The sequence below is a fragment of the Choloepus didactylus genome, chromosome 15, assembly GCF_015220235.1.
Source record: "Choloepus didactylus isolate mChoDid1 chromosome 15, mChoDid1.pri, whole genome shotgun sequence".
NCBI classification, from domain to species: domain Eukaryota; kingdom Metazoa; phylum Chordata; class Mammalia; order Pilosa; family Megalonychidae; genus Choloepus; species Choloepus didactylus.
The window spans coordinates 6,776,374-6,796,232 of NC_051321.1; the positions used below are offsets into that span (position 1 = coordinate 6,776,374).

General features: G+C 44.9%; 1 protein-coding gene across 9 annotated transcripts in view; it reads left to right on the forward strand.

Annotated features, from left to right (window-relative positions):
* Positions 1-19,859, forward strand: part of C15H10orf90 (chromosome 15 C10orf90 homolog) — a 375,991-nt gene that overhangs the window by 136,807 nt on the left and 219,325 nt on the right. For 6 of the 9 annotated variants that reach the window (XM_037804312.1, XM_037804313.1, XM_037804319.1 and 3 more), the window contains exon 1: positions 8,928-9,679. The exons of 1 other annotated variant lie outside the window; for it this stretch is intronic. In XM_037804312.1, coding sequence (XP_037660240.1) covers positions 9,440-9,679 — 240 coding nt within the window. In that variant the 5' untranslated portion in view covers positions 8,928-9,439. Of the gene's footprint in view, positions 1-8,927; positions 9,680-19,859 lie in introns of those variants that run through there. 2 more of the 9 variants (XM_037804316.1, XM_037804320.1) reach the window with 1 other exon arrangement.

The window sequence follows — 19,859 nt, forward strand, 5'->3', positions numbered from 1 at the left end:
TATTGAATGAATGAATGAATGAATGAGTGAGTGAACTTGCCTTCCCATGTGCAAAAAACAGTTACTCAGATAAATAACCTGTGACAGACAAAATGTGGGGACCAAACCCAAAGCCTGTGCAGCAGCTAAATAAAGGCTAAGCAGACTGGCTCTGTCTTTGAGGTTTACTTTCCTGTTTTGTTGGGAATTTATAGGGTCATGGCTCCAGAGGTCAGGGAGAGTGGTGGGGACCAGTGGAAGAGGTTCTGCTCTTTGGTTTGAGTCCTGGCTCCCCACTGTCTGGTGCACCTGTCCCCATCTATAAAATGCAACTAATAATTGCATCCCCACACTCGGGCTGCCGTGAGAACTAAACACGGTGATGTGCATGAGGACACTTGGGAAAGACTAAAGGGTGGGAGCATGGTGAGGTGTCGTAATTGGTACTGCTAGAGAACAAACAGTGTTTACAAAACTCATTGGCTCTATCCTGTTATTTGGAGACTCCGATTCAGGTGCCTGGGTGGGATCCAGGAATATGTATTTTTAGAAGCAGCCTAGGGACTCGGCTGCTCAAGTGGGTTCTGGGTGTGGTCCAACCCACCATCGTCAAAGCAGGCTGTCTTTTCTGGCTCAGCTGGTGGTTACAGGAGGGTGAGCTCACAACCTCACCAACAGTCTCATTTCAGGGGGCAGCCAACTTTGACTACATTCTCTCTTGCAACTACCCAGTTCTGCCATGGTGCACAGAACAAAGGCTCCAGAGACAACACCAAGGTGAATGGGAGTGGCCCTCTTCTAATAAAACTTTATTTACGAAACCGACTGCAGGCCAGTTTTGGCTCACAGGCCTTGGTTTGCCAACCCTTGTCTTATTCATTACCAGACAGCTGGGGACACTAGAAAGTTATGTTGATATGAAATTTCCTAAAAGGTAAACTGTTTGGGACTTATTTTACTTTCAGAAAACTCATGGAATATTACATGTCTTCATTTATGGATGTGTGTATGCGTGTGTGTGCGTGCATGTGTGTGTATAGTTCTCCCTTTCATTTCCCTTTATCTCCCTTTCTATCATCCGTTACAAGGCTGATAAAGAGTCCTTCAGCAGAAACTGGCTTTACTAATTATGTGTGGTAGCTCAGGATCCTGCCCCTACCAATTGTTGGTCTATCACTTAATTGGCCATGTCTCCCCCGCCCCCACCTTGTGGGAGAGAATCTTGGGGTTACCATGTTGGTAACAAATAAGCAGATCCTCTGGGGGTTCACGGACAGCCTTACTCCGAGCAGGACAGAGCTTTGGAGGCGGCTTTGCTGGTAAGTGGTGCATGGGGATGGCCACACTCATTTCAATGAGCACCAGTCTCCAGTGCAGCATGGGGCCTAAACCTCTTTCCCACAAATGCCTGTGGCTCTGCCCTGAGGGTGAGGGTCTTCCAGCTACCCAAGTATCCTCCCTGCCTGCCTGCCCCCCCAGTGGGAGGGTGGGATAGGGTTAGGGGATGGGGGAAGGGAGAAGTGGGCAGAGGCTACACTATCTGCCGGTGTGAGGCCTGCAGCTTCCCCTGGTAAATATTGCTGATAAATATTGCATTTCAGGAATTTGTTGAAACCCCTCATTGAAAAATTAATTTATACACGCACACATGCACACAGCTAATATTGCTTAGAGCAAGCCAGGAACCATGGCCGGGAGTGACAGTGAACACCTTTTGAGAAGTAAGTGTGGGAAAGGTGGAGGGTCTACACTCAGGCTGCCACAGTGGCTCTGCCCTTTGTTCCCACAGCCCAGCCTGCAGCAGTGGAGCTGCCCTCGCACATGGACAGGAAAACAGCCATTTTTTACGGAGGGTGGTGACAGGTGGCACATGTTCTCTGAAAAGGGTAGAATTGCCCCAGGATGTAAAATAGCAAATTGAGTTTGATGCTTCCTTAAAGCTTCAACCTTAATCTTTGTCTTCACCTCCCACTGGCCAAAATATATGCTACTCAAACATAGCTTCTAAGAGAGTCATTGGTTTTTTTTATCCAGATATTGGAGAGAAAAGATTGAAATCCCATTTATTGTTTTCAAGTAGCTAGCCCCTCCTAATGAGTTTGAAGTTTGAGGGTGGGTAATGAGTTCTCCCTAAATGGGGGTTGCTTTGACTTTCAGCAGCATTAGCACTGGCTTTGGATATTTTAATCAGAGTAGTTGGCACAGAACCGACCCCCAGTGGGCACTTAATAAATGATTATTGATTACTTGCAAAAGGGGGCAAGAAATGAGTATTATGGAGAAATGTGGCAATATCATTTTAGCCTCTGCTCCGTTTTCTTTATTTTGCCACTTTCCATTGGAGAAAGGGATGTTCTGGTTTGCTAATGCTGCCATTATGCAAAATACCAGAAATGGATTGGCTTTTATAAAAGGGTTTATTTGGTTACAAGGTTACAGTCCTAAGGCCATAAAAGTGTCCAAACTAAGGCATCAACAATAGGGTGCCTTCACTGAAGGATGGACGATGGCATCTGGAAAACCTCTGTTAGCTGGGAAGGCACGTGGCTGGCATCTGCTGATCCCAGGTTGTGTGCCAGCTCCTCTCTCAGCTCCTGTGCACTCTTAGTTCTTTCTTCCAGGACTTTTCTTTCTAAGTGCCTGGGAGGCCTGTCTTATCATATACCGGAGCAGACTCTGGGCTAGCATCTCCTAAGCATCAGTGTCAGCTCTTAGCTTCTCTCCAAGATGTCCCTCTCAGCTGCTTTGAGCTCCTTCTGTTTGTGAGCTTTTATAGGACTCCAGCGACTAAATCTAGACCCACCCTGAATGGGTGGGGCCCACATATCCATGGAAAAACTTAATCAAACATTTCGCCCACAGTTGATTGAGTAACATCTTCATGGAAACAATCAAAAGATTCCAACCTAATCAGCAGTAATACGTCTGCCCCCACAGGATTGCATTACAGAATATGGCTTTTGGGGGGATATAATATATCCAAACTGGCACAGGGGAAAATACCAAATTATCATAGTTTCCAAGCATTGCATGGAGAAGTAGGAAAAAAAAACAAGTTTTCCATTTACAGGAGAGGAAAAAAAGTATACACATAAGGAAAGATAACTGATAAGTTTTTATTTCATTCATCCATTGAATACATATTTATGGGCACCTGTAAATGATCATTGAAAGGACCACCATTTTTCATCATAGAGATGCTGTAACCCGGCATGGCTGAATCACCTGACAAGGGAATGGAATTCATCGAGCAAAGTTGCATCTTCTTCCTTAGATGATGACCCTGGTTAAAAGGTGCAGGATTCTGTAATCAGCCATATTATGCCAGTCCTTTTGTTCTCCTCTAGGCCCCAGCAGGTGGGAACTCACAGGAGAGGAAATTTACTGCATCAGTCCTATGTCAGATAGCCCTGTGCGTTTCATGCATCTGTTTTATAAGGATGATTGTGTCAATGCATTCACAGTGATTGTGATGCCTCTGGGATGGAAGGCAAATCTGAACCACCACCTGATGTGCGAAGCACCCATAAATAAAAATGTCATTTCCCCCAAACGGGAAACCAAATTATGAATTCAGAAATTCATAGTCATCTGTTTTCATTGTTGCTTAATGCTTTTTAGATCTGCGCAGGCCCTGAAGAAAATCAACTCTGAAACTCTCCAAAATTAGGACATCTTCCATAGTCCTATATGCTAATCCCATTGGAGAATGGATTAAGAATTCACAGGCATGAATTTCTGGCATCAGGTACCTTCAGTTCCTTTTCTCTTTGAATAATTCATTATTTAAATACTTAAATGCAGATCCTATACAGCCCTGCATATTGTATCAGGGGCAAAGGAGAAGAGATTAATTTCACCTATATTTCAACATTAACCACATTAAAGGCTCATTTATGTTGATTAGGCATCATCGGGTTGCAATTGCCAACAGTATTATAGTTTTAGTTACGTCACCTCAGAGACCAATTTAGGGAAATTAAATAGACTCTTCTGCAGGACATTAAGAAGGTCAGGATCCCACTTTTATAGTTGGCTGAGTTATTTAGTTTAAGGAAAAAAAAGAGGCAGTGTTCAGGAAGTTGTTTTCGTAAAGAGTGGTGGTTATTTGCAGTTAAATATGGTTTAAATGAATGCCTCACCATCTTCGACTATGAATGCTTTATGACAAAACATGCAGGCAGAAAGTGAGATGTGAAGTCCTACAGTGGGTTTTTGTCCGGGAGATGCTGACTGTCAGGAGATTTGGCAGCATTTCCTGGCATCCTTCAAGAGTGACGTCTCTGCCCCTTCCATAGGGTCTTCTCAGGGTCCTCAGCGCACTGGTGTCACCCTTTCTCACAGGAAGTGCTTTTGTGCTCTTTAACGACTTGTCAAGGCATCTGTCCCACCAGAGGCAGAGTGTCCCTTTCCTCTTTGTAGCTCTGGGGCCCTGTGCAATGCCTGCCGCCCAGAAGCACTTCACGTCTGTTTGTTTAATACATGAATGCATTTTCATTGGTTGGCCCGAACTCTGTGGGTTGCAAGTGACAGAAACCTGAGCCAAATAGCCTGAGCCAAAAGGGGGATGTATTATAAAGATATGAGAGTCTCATAGAATCTAGGTGAGAAGACGCCGGGCTGTACCGGGGTGTCTGGCCCCATCAGGAAACCCCCATTTTGGGTCTTGCTCTGTGACAACTTCATTCTCTCTTGCTGCCAGCTCTTTTGCAGAGGAAGCACACCCACCAGCAGTGGCTTTGTCCCATTTTGGGCTGGGTAAACCCCTGGGTGAGTCGGTGAGGTGGGGGACAAGCTGTTCTTGTAGAACAGGCCAGCTCCCCTGGGAACAGGGCTTCTGGGCAGACGGAAAAGTGCTCGGTGTCCTGGGGCAGTACGGGTGAACTGGAGACCAGCCCATTACCCATTGCCATTCTTTGGGAACTGTCAACATGTCTGACTTTTGGTCCTTTAGGTGAGAACCAGTTCAACTTGTGCTTGTGTGTGGAGCTTCCTCCTTCCGTTATTTTTTGGTGTCTGGTATTAAAACTCTGCATTTCAAAATATTTAAAAATATATAGTTTATAAAACAGATCCACATATGTTAACTACTTCATGCAACTTTCACAACAACCTCCTCAGGTCGACGCTGTCTCCATTTTGCATTTGAGAGATCGAGGCAGGTGACCCATCCCATTTCTGGGCTTGGCTAATGCAGAGGGAGGCCTGGAATTCAGGTTTTGTGACTTCCAGTCCAGTTCCTATTGCTTCTTAACACTCTGCCTCCTTTGTTACAAAAATATTGTGCCTATCAATTTACTGCTTTAAAGTCTCTGCCCTTTAGGGGATGATGATGGCTAGCATTTATTGAGCAGGTACTTGATGCCAGGCACTTTACATGGACAAGCTCCTTCATTCTCCTCAGCAGCCCAGTGGGTAGGCACTATTGTTATCTCCTTAGCCAGATGGGGAAACTGAGGCAATGGTAGGTTTGCCAATCACCCAAGGTCATAGGCTAGTGCTGTGCACAGCCAGAGCAATCTGAGGTCTTGTGATCCAGAGCCTGCACTACGAGGTTGACTGCACAGTGACTGGCCCCCTGGGCAGACCCGGTGCCCTGTGGGTGTGAGGAGCTCTGGCTCTGAGGCTAGATGGAAGGACGTGAGCCCCCACTCCAATGTCTGTGTGCAGAGGTTCCTTCTTTCCTTTGCTGGAGAAAGCTGGCCCCAGGGTGGGTGGAGCTGCTCTCTGCAAACCCTCTCTTCAGTCCAGGGTTGTCAGCATGGCCAGGGAGCTTGTTGAGGAAGAAAACTGAAACATGAGGTGAAGGAGCTATCCATAGTCACATCCTGGTTTGTCTTGGACCTTGATGCAAGCCCAGTCTCCCAACTGTCTGCCTCTGCTTGCTTCATGCCCTCTCACCTCTCTACCAGGCTCCCCTGCCTTTGGTCTTCTGACCCCTCCTCTTTATAATGAGAGATTGGATCCAACAATCCGCAGGTTTCCTTCTAGCTCCATTGACCAAGAATTCTGGAGACCTGCCCAAGACCACACAACTCTGGTTCAAGGACAGACATATAGACCAATGGAATAGAATTGAGAGTTCAGAAATAAACCCTCACATCTATGACTAATTGATTTTTGCCATGGGTGCAATGTCCGCTCAAAGGGGAAGAAGAGTCTCTTCAACAAATGCTTCTGGGAACAGTGGATATTCACATGCAAAAGAAGGAAAGTGGACCCCTGCCTCATACCATATACAAAATTAATTCAAAATAGATCAAAAACCTAAATAGTAGAGCTAAAACTATAAAACTCTTAGGTGAAAACATGTAAATATCTTCAGAACCTTGAATTTGGCAATGGATTCTTAGACTTTATGCCAAAAGCACAAACAACAAATTAAAACATAGATAAATTGGACTTCATCAAAATAAAAAACTGTTGTGCATCAATTGACATTATCAAGAGGATGAGAAGACAACCAATAGAATGCGAGAACATTTTTGGAAAACAAAGATCTGATAGGGGTTTATTATCCAGAATATACAAAGAACTCCTACTTACAACTCAACAACAAAAAGACAAGCAACTCAATTAAAAAATGGGCCATGGACTTGAGTAGACATTTCTGCAAAGAAGGTTTGCAAATGGCAGATAACAACACGAAAAGATGTTTAATATCAGTATTAGCCATTAGAGAAATGCAAATCAAAACCATGAAGAGACACCACCTCATAAACTTTGCTCTCACTGGGGACATTAAATGGCTATAATTTTTAAAATGGAAAATAAGGTGTTGGGAAGGATGTGGAGAAATAGGAACACTTGTGCTTTGTTGGTGGGAATGTAAAATGTGCAGCTGCTATAGAAATACTTTGGAGTTTCCTGAGAAAGTTAAAACACAGAATTGCCATATGACCCAGCAATCTCGCTTCTAGGTATATACCCCAAAGAACTGAAAGCAGGGATTTGAACAAATATTTGTGCACCAGTGTTCATAGTAGCTTTTATTTACGATAGCCAAAAGGTGGAAGTAACCAAAATGTCCATCAACAGTTGTGTGGCTGAAAATGTGGTATATATACACAATGGAATACAATGCAGCCATAAAAAGAATGCAATTCTAATAATGCTGCAACATGGATGAACCTTGAAGACATCATGTTGAATGAAATAAGCCAGGCACAAAAGATTATGCTTTCAATTAAACAAAATAACTAGAATATGGAAATTCATAGAGGCAGAAAGTAGATTAGCGGTTATGGGGGATGGGGATGGGGAGTTGAAACATAATGGGTGTAGAGTTTCTTTTTAGGGTGATGGTAAAGTTTTGGTAATGGATGGTGGTGATGGTAGCACAACATTTGTGAATATAATTAATGCCACTGAATTGTATGCTTGAAAGTGGTGAAAACGGGAAATTTTATGTTATATTTGTATTATAACAAAACATTTTTTTAAAAAGACCACACTACTGTCTTGTGGTCCAAACTAGCTGATGAGTCCTTTAGCCACCTGTGGCCAACGGAGAGGAAAGTCACCTACAGCTTTGTCCGTCTGTGGAGCCTCCATGACTTTTGTTCTCACCGGGGACAGCAGGAGTTGGTAGCAAATGGAGACTGGGGCGGGGAGCGGGGTTGGGGGGCAGGGGATGTGTGCTGCACAGCCCCCGGACTGCCAGGTGGATGCCCTCTTTCTTTGATGTCTTTGTTCAATTTTAATTTCTTTATTGAGGAAATTTCCTTCCCTGACTTATCACTGGGCTTCTGAATCTAAGCTGGGGCTCCGTGGCTTGGTTTTCTGAGGGCCTGGTGTCCGAGTGTGCCTCTTCGTCTTGCATCCTCGTTGTGTTGCCCTTTCTATGTGAACCATCATCGGGTCACGGAAGTCTCACTGACACCCTTGAGAGAACCACAGGCAGAACAGGGCAGTATTCGGTTTAAGGAATTTGAGCTACTGTGCCAGTTCCCTCACTGTGTGACTGGAGCAGGATTTAGTCTCTGTGGGTCTGTTTCCTTAACACTCAAATGACTGGCCTAAAAGACCTCTGAAGTCTTTTCCATCCCCTACTTCATTTTAGTTCTCAACTTCAACATTTCTGTTGCCTCCAAAGATGGAAGTTTGGCCTTCCACCACTCACGTCTGAACCCCACCGAGTGTGGTTGGCAAAGCTCCTACCTACGGTGGGAAGGGGCGTGGTCCCAGTCAGGGACTGCTGCTGTTTTCTGGAGAGTAATTAGGAGACCCTTCTTCATCCCAGCCTCCCCCAGACCTTTCAGTGAGGGCGGGTGAATTCCTCAAGGGGCATCTTCCCGGGAACCCCAGCGGAAGTCACCGGAGGAGAAGAGCTCTGGGCCTGCACTCGGGGTGCAGCCATGGTGCTTGTCATCTGCTTCCTACTGGCTCAGACCCTTAATCCAAGACTTGCAATTTTCACCTCTAAATTACTAAGTTAATAGAAATGGTGGCAAAACCTGAAAGGAAGAAGTGAGGATTATATAGTACTTTTGCATTTCTAAATGGTTTGAAATTCAGAATCTAATAATTTTCAGCATCCTGTAAATCTCTACCCTGTTATATACATGTGCATAGAAAGAGCACAGGGCAAAACAATTTAGGCAGAAAACGTGCAACTGTGCTATGCCAATGATGCCTTCGTGGTTCCATCCCATGCTGCTCTTTTCTCACTACTGGCCCACTTGATGCTCCCAGCACCGGGAGTGGCAGGTAGGGTATTTTCGTTCTCATTTCCCACTGGGGAAACTGAGGCAACTCCGCCTGGTTGAACCAGGATCGGAACACTGACTGAGCTGTGCACCGTTTTCCCCTGTGCCATGTGAAGGGCTTCCTAACGCAGCACTTTTTTCTCATGCCCACTTGCAGCCACCACTGCTTCTGTGTTGCGAGCTTGCTTTTCACTTGAATGTGTTTCTTTATCTTCTCTAGAACTGAGGACACTCTTTGTGTCGGCAGGCAGTCTGCACTTGTTCCTTTCAGTTCTGGCAAGAAAAAGTAGGAATTCCAAAAAGCAGCAATTATCACTCCCGGTTCCTTTGTTCGGAGCCCTGTAAATAATTTATTTGGATTTGAGGGGCTGGAGACGGAAAATGTATTGATTCTCGCTGTCGCGGGGTGAATCCTGTTTTCAGAACTTGAGTGCAGTCGGCAAGAGAAATGAAGCCAGAGAAGACTTCCAGTTACCGGAGAGCTCAGGCGTGAGCCCTGGAGATGGGCAGCCAGTGGCAAGAAGGAGTTTTTTTATGGCATGGCGCGGTCACCATCGAAGTTTCCATCTCCACGTTCTTCATTTAATTGCCACAGAGATTCTGGAAGGACTAGCTCTGGAGTTGGAAAATGCTGGATGAGGTGTGAGCTGGGGCCATTCCCAAATCCCTCCTGCTGCACTCAATACCTGGGTTAAACAAAGAAAAGTGTGCCTGCCAGGCTCGCCAGCTGGAGTCATACGATCCCCAGTGTCATGCAGCGCTCTGGAATTCCTACTAAAACTTTCCAGAAGGGGGATGCAGAGCGCCTGGTGGGAACGGCAGCGCGTCGGACTTTTCAGATAAAAACATTTAGGACAGAGTTGAAAAATCATGTGATGATCATGGATTTTGTGAAGAGTAACTGGTTTCCTGCCCAGAGAAGAGCTAAAGTTTGTGTGATCCATATGTGTCAAGGTCTGAAAACAGCCGAGCCGACAGCCAGCAGATACGAGGTAAGGCAGGCCTGGGTGGGAAGCAGGGGCTCCCGTCTAGCTCGGAGGACACGGAGGCCCCGCTCAGAGCATCAGACTGCCCAGTGGGCTAGCCTAGCCGGTCGGATAAATTAATCACATCAGATTCTAGTTTTTCCTGAGGGTTTCTAAAAGACTTTTCCATCTCTTAATTTGTTTTGGTTTTAAAAATATAGGGGAGGGGAACACATATAGAATGAATGTCAGTTACACATGATGCACACCTGCATTTGCAAACATTTTAAGAGGGCTCCAAAGACGGTTGGATAATTTGTACCTTATTTAGAAACTGTAGTGCATTTCTGTGAGTTAAATATTCTTAGCTCCTACCTTTTTCCTGATGAGTTATGCAGGAGAATATATGTGCCTTTTCTTGATCGGGTTAAAATGGAATGATTTATATTAGGCCAAGGGGAAGAGTCTTTTATTTATTTGAGAGTGAGCACTGATTTTCAAGCAGAAATTACTTTATGAAAATAAGGAGAACTTCAGACACTTAAAATGTCGACGTGAGATAAACGCATTACTCAGATGCATATTGGTATTCTGCAACTAGACAAGCCACAAGCTGTTATCTCAGAAAGTAAACATGCATGAAATCTGATCGGCTCTTTATTGTACATGGAATAAATTATGAACGACATTGTAATTGACTCCGAATAGCTCACTTACCCATCTCCTTTGACAAATGTAATATAAAAATTGCTAATGCTTTATGAAACAGTAACCTTTCTGATGCTGTTATGATGAGAGTCTTCCTGTGACTGCTGACAAATACTCCTGCTCTTTTGTTCCCCGCACTGGGCCAAAGGAACAAGAGTGATGTGAAAGGAACAGGTTCTGCAAGGTTCAAGGCTGGTGCCCTCGGGTTCCAGCCCTGGGATTGTGGATTTCCACGTTTGCAACAGATGTAAAGGCCACAGAAGTAATGGTGTCAATTAAATTCATTTATCAGTTGTTCATTACTTCACTGCCAAATCAACCAGAGCAAAAGGTGTGCAATTAGAATAGAATTCAAAGAACCCAGGGATGTTATTATTCACAAGTAATTAATCAGATGGGGACAGAATTTTATCATTATATAATTTTCATTGAGGTTATTTTTCAGTCCTTCAGAGAGAGAGAAAAGCTTTTTGAATTACATTATCTTGCATTTCAAAAAAGTGTTCATATCTCCATTTTCACCCCTAAGTGACAAATAGCAACTCTCCCTTCTCCCCCCTGCCACCACGTTTTTTTTCTGCATAAAACTTCATTTATTTCTATAGCCCAACTGAAGATAACAAAGTGGAAAAAGTGCATCTTAGCAAGAGGTTGTAAAAACTTTAAGTCTACCATCAGTCACAGTGATAACATTTTCTGTGGTGCAACCTCCCACTACCAGTTTTAGCCAAAAACTAAGGTTGTGTGTTTCTGCTTGAAGGTAACCTTGAGTTTAAAGTCTTCTATTAAAGTGAACCAAGTCTCAGGTTGTGCTTGTCTGGAACCCCTGGGGGACTGACCCTCCCACCAGGAATTGGGCCATCTCTGGATTGTCCTTGTCTGTGCCCCGTGTGACTTGAGAAGTGGCCCAAGCAGGACCAGCTCCCCCTGCTCGAGGGCAGGCCAAGTTTGAAAATGCACCTCTTGTGCCTCTGAATTTTGAGCTGTCTTTGACTTTCAGTAGCAAACATTTCAGAATTTAAAATATTCTGAGTCCATTGAACTGTTCTTCATATGCTCCTCACTGGGGCATGTCAGCACCATTTAGATTTGGAAGCCCGGGAAGAAGGAAACTCCTCTGCTCAATTTCCCAAGCTGAACCGACGAGAGAGCCCAATTAACAAGCTTCTGGGTCCCGCCACTGGACTCAGGCCAGTGACCCTTTCTCTCTTGTCAGCGCCAAAGCCACCGGTTAACCTGCCCTGGGCTTTTGCCATGAAGTATCTGATGGGGTGAAAAATGAGCAAGGTTGCTGGGTTGAACTCTCAGTGTGCAAAGGTGCTGGGTTAAAAGAACAAGTTGGATCTCCAGTAAAAGTGAGCTCTGAAAATTTTGTTTCTATAAAGGCCTTATGGAGCTCAAGTCCTTCCCATGAGGACCTGCAAAATAGACTTGAGTAGAGATTAAAGATCTGTGGCCTGTGATTTTTCTAAAACTGTCACCTTAGTCCTGTGGTTATGTCAACTTTTGGAAAAGCCACCTTTCACCTGGGACAAGCCATGACCCAGAGTGTTGCCAGCCTGGGAATGGCCCAGCCACAGTCATGCCCTTACTTAAACTGCCTTTGATTGAGAAACCAATTGCAGAACCTGTCGTGCTGCCAGGTAACGATAACTGGAAGCAGATGGTGGTGATAGTGGCTGACAAGCCTCAACTTCATATTTGCAAAGCACTTTCATCCCTGCTGACTCCAAAATGCCCAAAATATTAAAAACATAATATATTGAGGCATTTCCCACTCATATATGAATCTATATACTCAGATAACGTATCTATCGTATATGGATTCAATAGATTTCAGACATCAAAATTGCCATAGCTGGGCAGTGGGATGTGTCTCGTATTTGAGTTCTATCTGCGCTCAATCTTGAGCACATTCTGAGATTCCCAAGAAAGCAGAGCATGTGGTTTCACCAGCTTTAGGAAGGTGAGCCATATAGAATTCAGCGATGTGCTCTCATCTCAAGGGTTTTGAACATGAGCAGGCATCAACTAACTTATGGTTGAGATCTTTCTGATGATAAGTGCAGGCTGGGACATGTAAGCCAATGCTGGCTCATCAGTCTACTGTGACGGCTCTAACCCATTAAATCATTAGATGAGCCAGGAGAAGTTTCTGTATGTGTTCATCACCATTTGGCCATGCCTCTCAATATTTTTCAAAACCTTCACTTCCATCTCCTCTTCCTATCCATCCTGATTGACTGATTGAATGACTGGATTTGCCCAGTGGTGCTCTGCTCAATTCTGCCTGATATAAGAAACATAGGCAGACTTTTAAAAACCACCTATCCCTGTGGCCCAGCTAAGGCCATTCTGACTCAGTGGCTCCAGAGCAGAACCAAGACATCTGCAATAAACAACAGCAGAAATGAACAAGCAAAAATATTCCCTAGGGGGTTTAAAAAAACATCTTCCATTTCTCTCCTCCTCGTGTTCCTGCTTTCCACTACCTTCTCGAGTGTATGGAACATATTTATAACAGTTATTGTAAGGTCCTTGTCTGCTAATTTCATCAACATCATTTCTGTTATTTCTGCATCTGTTTCTACTGATGGATTTTACTACTTGGTTTTGGATCATATTTTCTTGCTTTTTTGCATATCAGGTAATTTGTTAATGAATTTTGGATATTGTAAACTTTACGTGGTTGGGTGTTTGATTTTCTTGTATGCCTTTGAAAAGTATTGGACTTTGTTCTGGCATGAGGCTAGGTTGTGTGAAAACAGTTTGATCCCTTGGAGGCCGGCTTTTCAGGTTTGTTAGGGTAGGTCCAAAGCTGGCTTTAGTCTAGGACAGTGGTTCCCAACCTGGGATGATTTCACCCCTCAGGGGAAGTTGGGCAACACCTAGAGACATTTTTGGTTGTTACAACTTGGGGAGATACTACTGGTATCTATTGGGTGGGGGCCAAGGATGCTGTAAATTTCCTGCAATGCCCAGAACCAACCCACCCCCCCCAACACACACACAAGAATTATCCATCCCCAAATTTCAGTAGAATTGAGACTGAGAAGCTCTGACCCAGGACAAATTTAGCCCTACAACTAAGGCTTGAACTTTCTGACGTTCTGTGTGTGACAAGGTCTGCCCGCTTGGGCCAGTGGGATGGGAACCATTTCCAGCTCTCTGTGAAGTCCAGACGTGGCCACCCACACTGCTTGGTGATCGTTCTTTTCCTGGTCTGGGGTAGTTTCCTCTCCAGCCCGTATATGCCAGTATTCAGCCAGACAGGGGGACCCTCTGCAGATGGCTGGAAACTTCTTTCTTCACCGTTTCCTCCTCTTACACATCGGGCCCCACAAATTCTAGCAGCTTGGCCTCTCCGGATCGTGGTCTCTGCCTGCTCAGCTCGGTGAGCCCCTGGGCTCTGCAGAGTGTCCCCTCTCTGAGCTGTGCCCTGGAAATGGCCTTCGAGTAGAAAGCAGGGGCAGTTGCAGCACCGCTGGGCTTGTTTCCCTCTCAGGAAACTTATTTCGTAACTTCTCTCTGGCTTTCCAGTGTGTTAAGGTAGGCAGGGAAATCTGGCATCAGTTTCTCCACCGCGGCTGGAAGCGGAAGTCCTCGGGGGAGTCTGAAATCCCACCAGGGCTTTATCAGCTTTCACGAAGGCTTTCAAGTGGCTGTGGGGAGCCCTTAGTTCTCGGGAAATAAAAGCACTCAAGTTTTAAGTGCTTGGGCTTCCAGACAATTTTATTTAAGGAAGAAAGAGGTCACTGAGAGGAAATAAGAAATGAAACAAACATTCTCTTTCTTCTCTCTGTTATCAAGAAGTGCAAAACAATTTCTCTCTCTTTCCAAACCAAGCTAGAGAGGTTTAGCCAGATCAAAGCCTTCTAAGTCTCACTTTCCTTCCGGAAGCCCTGGCCTCCAGGTGATGTTTTTTCTGGGATATGCTGGTGGCTCTTGCTGCAATAAAGTCGCTGACCCCTCCAGAGTGAAGAGGGTTGAGAAAAGGCTGCTTTACATAGGACAGAAAATACTTTGCTTAGCTTTGCCTCTCCATGAACAGCTCGGGAACTCCCACCTTCCCCCAGGCAGGCTGCTGTGGGGACCTGTACTTGATGCTCCTGCTAGGATCCTCAGCCCCTCCACCTGCACTGACAGCCGCTGGTAGCCTCTGTCCAGACCCAGGAGGAGGAAATCCAAGGAGTAAAAGGAAAATGGGACAACAGCCCCTGCGGGTCCCCATGGACTGCCCACCATATTCTCCCAGGCAGAGAACAGATTAGTTCCACCCTGCACTGCCACTGGGGATGTGGCCATCCATGGGAACATCGTGAAGCATCAAGAGAGGTTGGTGTGCCTGCAACCCCCAAACTTAGTTTTGGTGCACCAGGAGGCCCACCTGGGGCTTCACTTGGTCAGTTTCACTGCACTGTGCTCTGTTGTGTGACAGGCAAAGAGCCTTTAGATCCAGAGCATTTGCAGCCAGGGCTTATGAGGTATACCAGACATCCTTCTGGCCAGTTGCCACCAGGGAACAGAGGAATTGGCGGGGATACCAAGTGGGGAAACCAAGTGAGTGGACATGGTAGATAAAAGTTGGTGGTGTGGCTAGGAGGGAAGGTTCTGGAGAGAGACCCCCCTGAGTTCAAATCCTTGCTAGCTGAGAGATTGTGGCGAGATTTTCTGAGCTTTTTAAGCCTCAGTGTCCTCATCTGTGTCCATGAAAACAATGGTGACATCTACCTTATAGAGTTCCAAGGAGGTCTCAAGGGCTTATTCTAGATGATGGGCTAAGCCCAGGGCCTGGTATGGAGGCTGCACTCTATAAAAGTGAGTCGTCATTGCTCAAGTCCCAGTATATCTTTTTACGTCATCTCCGGCTCTGCCACAGAGTTGCATCATGAAGATGTAGCCCCTGGACTCAGGATATTTGTGCTACTTATGGTTGCTCCCGCTTTTCAAGTTGTCCTGTTTAATTTGATGAAACATTCCCCTCCCTGCTTCCCCCCGCTCAAAGTGTCAGGTGACATGGACTTAGGACCTTCCTTACATTCTCAGGTTGGGGTCATCCCCAGACCCCAAAGGACTCAGAGCTCAGTCATCCAATTGGCTATGACTTGAGTGCACAGGTTCTACTCAGCCTACACTTTCCTGAATTCAGGTTGAAATTCCGTCTTGACAAGAGACTCTTGAGAATGTGAGTTTATACACATCTGATTCCTGCTTGGTAAAGCCAGGGTTGAGGCAGAAACCATTACTGGGCATTTTTCGTGTAAGATTGACTCTTCTTTGGAGCATTTACAAGGATCCAAATGGGGTTTTACCCCTTAAAAAGGGTCGAGTGGCTCTGGCTCTCAAATTTCAGTGTCTTTTAGAGTCCTCAGGAGAACTTCCTAAGAATGCAGATCCCTGAGCCCTGAAAAGGTCGGGACCCAGGAATCTTTACCATGAAATCTTTATCGTGAAAACCAGGAGATTGTGAAGCAGGTCTGACACCTCAGTCTAAAAGTTCTGGGCCAATATTTTCTAAACTGCATGAACCCAGGAGAAAATGACCAAGAAGCCACTGTGTACTGCCCTTGTTAAGAAAGCTGGTGCATGAAGGGGTATGGGAGCAGGGAAGGTATGAGTCAGAGATGAGGGTGGCAAGGGCTGGACCACTGTGTGCCAGGACAGTTGAGAGACAGGCAGGATGAACAAAGGAGACTGATGTCGGGTGAGCTGTGAATCACCTCAGTGATCCTCACCACAGCTGCGTAAGGCACAGCAGCCCTATTTTTCCAAAGTGAAATTTCTGTGAGGCTCGGGGCTGCACAGTGATACAGTTGGGTGTGAGAAGAGCCCAGTTCTGAGCGATTCTGAAGATTGTGCGTCTTCCATGGTGGTGGGGAAAAGAGGGGGAGGCAGCGAATCTCCTGTCAGCAGCATCTGGGAACCAAGGGGACACCAAGTTAACCGCAGAGAAAGTCAGTCATGCCAGAATCAAATGGGAAGAGGGAGCTATCGAGCTCTTTGAACTCTTTCTCTACCTCTTTGCTTTAGGCATCTTTCCTTCCCATGGTTCTTTCAGGAAGGTCCTTCTCCCAGTTCTTGGATCCCACATACGTCCTCACCCTCCTCTGGTTTTGCTGTGCCATGTTGTCTTTCCCTTCTCAGGGAGCAAATGAATTAAACAGGAAATGGTGAGTCTCTATGTGAGATAACCTATCTATTAAAAAATAAACAATGTATCAAGGACCTGCTATGTTCTGGGAACTGTGCCTGGTGCTGGGGACACAGAGGTCAAAAAGCCCGGGTTCCTGCCTCTGCTCATCGTGTGGTGGCAGAGGCAGACTTTCCAATGGGTGCCAGGCTGGGATGTCAACCCTGAGAACTCTCCTAAACTGCACAGGATAGGGGACGTTTGGATACATTCTTCATGGAAGTTCTGGAGTCCTCAGGTCCGGAGGGGAGACTGAGAGTGTGGGGTGAAGAGCCAGGAAAGGGAAGATATTTCAGGTAAAGGAAAGGCAATTTCTGCACTGTGGTGCAGAGACAGAGAACCTAAACAAACCCAGTGACCTCTCTGGGCTAAGGAGACAGGGGTTGGAATTTGGAGAGAACAAGCCAGAATTTGCAGGGCACAGTTCCCAAGAAGAGGGAACTAGGCCAAGAAAGAGCTCCAGAAAACTGCGTGAGGTCCTGTTCTGGTTCGCTAATGCTGCTGTTTTGCAAAACACCAGAGATGGATTGGCTTTTTTGTAAAGAGGATTTATTTGGTTGCGCAGTTACAGTCTTAAGGCCATAAAGTGTCCAAAGTAAGGCATCAACAATAGGGTACCTTCACTGGAGAAAAGCCATTGGCATCTGGAAAACCTCTGTTACTGGGAAGGCACATGGCTGGCATCTGCTTGCTCCCAGTTTCCGTTTCAAAATGGTGTGCTCCAAAATGTCAGCTTGCAATGTCTGTCTTCAAAGTGTCTGTCTCAGCTAAAGCTCTTCCAAAATGCCACTCTCAGTTGCTCTGAGGTCCCTCTGTTTGTGAGCTCTTTTTATAGGACTCCAGTGAACTAATCAAGACCCATCCTGAATGGGCGGGGCCACATTTCCATGGAAATATTCAATCAAGAGGTCACACCATAATCAAAGGTGTCACTCATAGTTGGGTGGGTCACATCTCCATGGAAACAGCCTAATCTAAAGATTCCAACCTAATCAATGCTAATACATCTGCCCCCACAAGATTGCATTACAGAAAATGACTTTTTCTGGGGGACATAATATTTACAAACCAGCGTAGGTCCCCTTGAGACTTTGGCTGAAAACCAGTCTGTGCCATGCAGGGTGAAATTCCATGGGGCCAGACAAAGAACTCCCAAAGAATGAACAGTTACTGTAAGGTGAACATTCTCAGGGGTCACTTAGGGCCGTATCTCATTCAAGTTCCCCACCAGCCAGAGAGGGGAGACCTCACTGAATATAGGGGCATTCAGTAGAGACCCCAGAAGGGCCATTCCCTGACAGTGTGGCTAGACCAGCCCTAGAGTAAGGGCTACTCTAGACACAATCTCTAACAAGCTTCGAAACAACTTTCAAAAGGATCAGTCTGTACCACAAGTAGCTCACCTATTCTCAGAATGAAGTTTAGCACTCTTTAAAGGACTACAACGAAACTCAGCAAGCAATAATATAAAATCACAATGTCTAACATCCCATAAAACATTAGTAGAAAAATCATAATGGTAAGTGAAAGAAGCCAGAGACAAAAGACCACACACTGTAAGATTCCCTTCACATGAAAGTCCAGATTAGGGAAATCCATGGAGACAGAAAGTGGATTAGTAGTTTCCAAGAACCAGGGGTAGGGGAGAATTGGGAACAACCACTAATGGATATGTGGTTTCCTTTTTGGTGTGACAAAAATATTCTGGAATTAGATCGAGGTGGCAGTTGTTCAACATTGTGAATGTACTAAAGGCTACAAAATTGGATGGTGAATGTCATGTTATGTGAATTTTATCTCAGTTTTAGAAATCACTAGACATGCAGCAGGGAAATGTGACTTAATACTACTTAATAGAAGCAGACTCAGAAATGGCAGAGATGATTGAATTAGCAAGAGAAGACCTTAAAAGAGCTATTAAAAATATACTATTTTTCCTGTGAATTCAAGAATTTAAGGGAAAACATCAACATAATAAAGAGATAAATGGAAGATATAGAAAAAGAACCAAATGGAACTTCTAGACAAGGAAAAATGCAATCTACTTGAGAAAATTTCATTGGATAAATTAACAGTAGATTAGATGCGGCAGATGAAGAGATTAGTGAACTGGAAGGTATAGCAATAGAAACTATCTAAACAGAAGTCCTGAGAAGGGGGAAAAACTTAAAAAAAGGAGGACAAACCTTAGTTACCTGTATGACCATATCAAGAGATTAAACACATGTACAATTAGTCTCAGAAAGAGTCAGGGGAGAGGGGAAGCAGGAAAAGGATTTTAAGAAATAATGTCTGAACAATTTCCAAATTTGATGAAATACATGAAAAAACATTGCTTGTCAAACATATATACATGTGTGTATGTGTGTGTGTGTGTGTATATATATACAGACATATATATATATATGAGGGCAGATGGTCAAAGATATCCCATGCCATGTTAGTATACATTTCATGTTTCCCAACATGGTGGTACAATATCATTGGGAGATCTTGAGCCCAAGAGAAAAGGAATGTTTCCTCATGATTCTCTGACATAATTTCACTAAGTCACTAGCTTCTTTACTTATGGCTGGGATTATATTAATTTAGTGCAGGATCACAGATAAATAGAAAAAGGAAAAACAATTTGGTAGACACTATCTGTGTTAGTGTTTAATTGATGTGTAACAAATTACCACAGCTTTAGCAGTTTAAAACAGCCCCATTTATATTTCACAGTTTTCTAGGTCAGAAGTTTAGGTGTGGGTTAGCTGGATCCTCTGTTTAGGATCTCTCTAGCTTTGAATCAAGTTATCAGCTGGGGCTGCAATCACGTGTGAAGCCAAGAACTCTCTTCCACCTTCACTGGTTGTTGACAGAATTCAGTTCCTTGTGGTTATAGGACTGAAGTTCCCTGTTTTCTTGCTGGTTGACAGCTGGGGACTACTCTCAATTCCCAGAGGCCACATTCAGGCCCTTTCCACATGGTCCCCTCCACTGGAAGTTCACACCAGGACTGTCTGATTCTTCAAGGTCAGAAGGAGGATCAGTGATGCTTGGACTCTCTCTAATTTATTTTCAAGGCTCACCTGAATAGGTTAGGCCCATCCAGGATAATCTCCCTTTGGATGAACTCAAAGTGAACTGATCAGCGACCTCTGTTACATCTGCAAAATCCCATGTGCCACAGAAGGTAACATGATCATGGGAGTGATAATCCAGCATATTCACAGGTTCTGCTCACACTCAAGGGGGTGTGCTCATACAGGAGTACACAAAGAGGGTGGGACTTTTGGTGGCTGTGTGAGAATTCTGCCTACCACACTT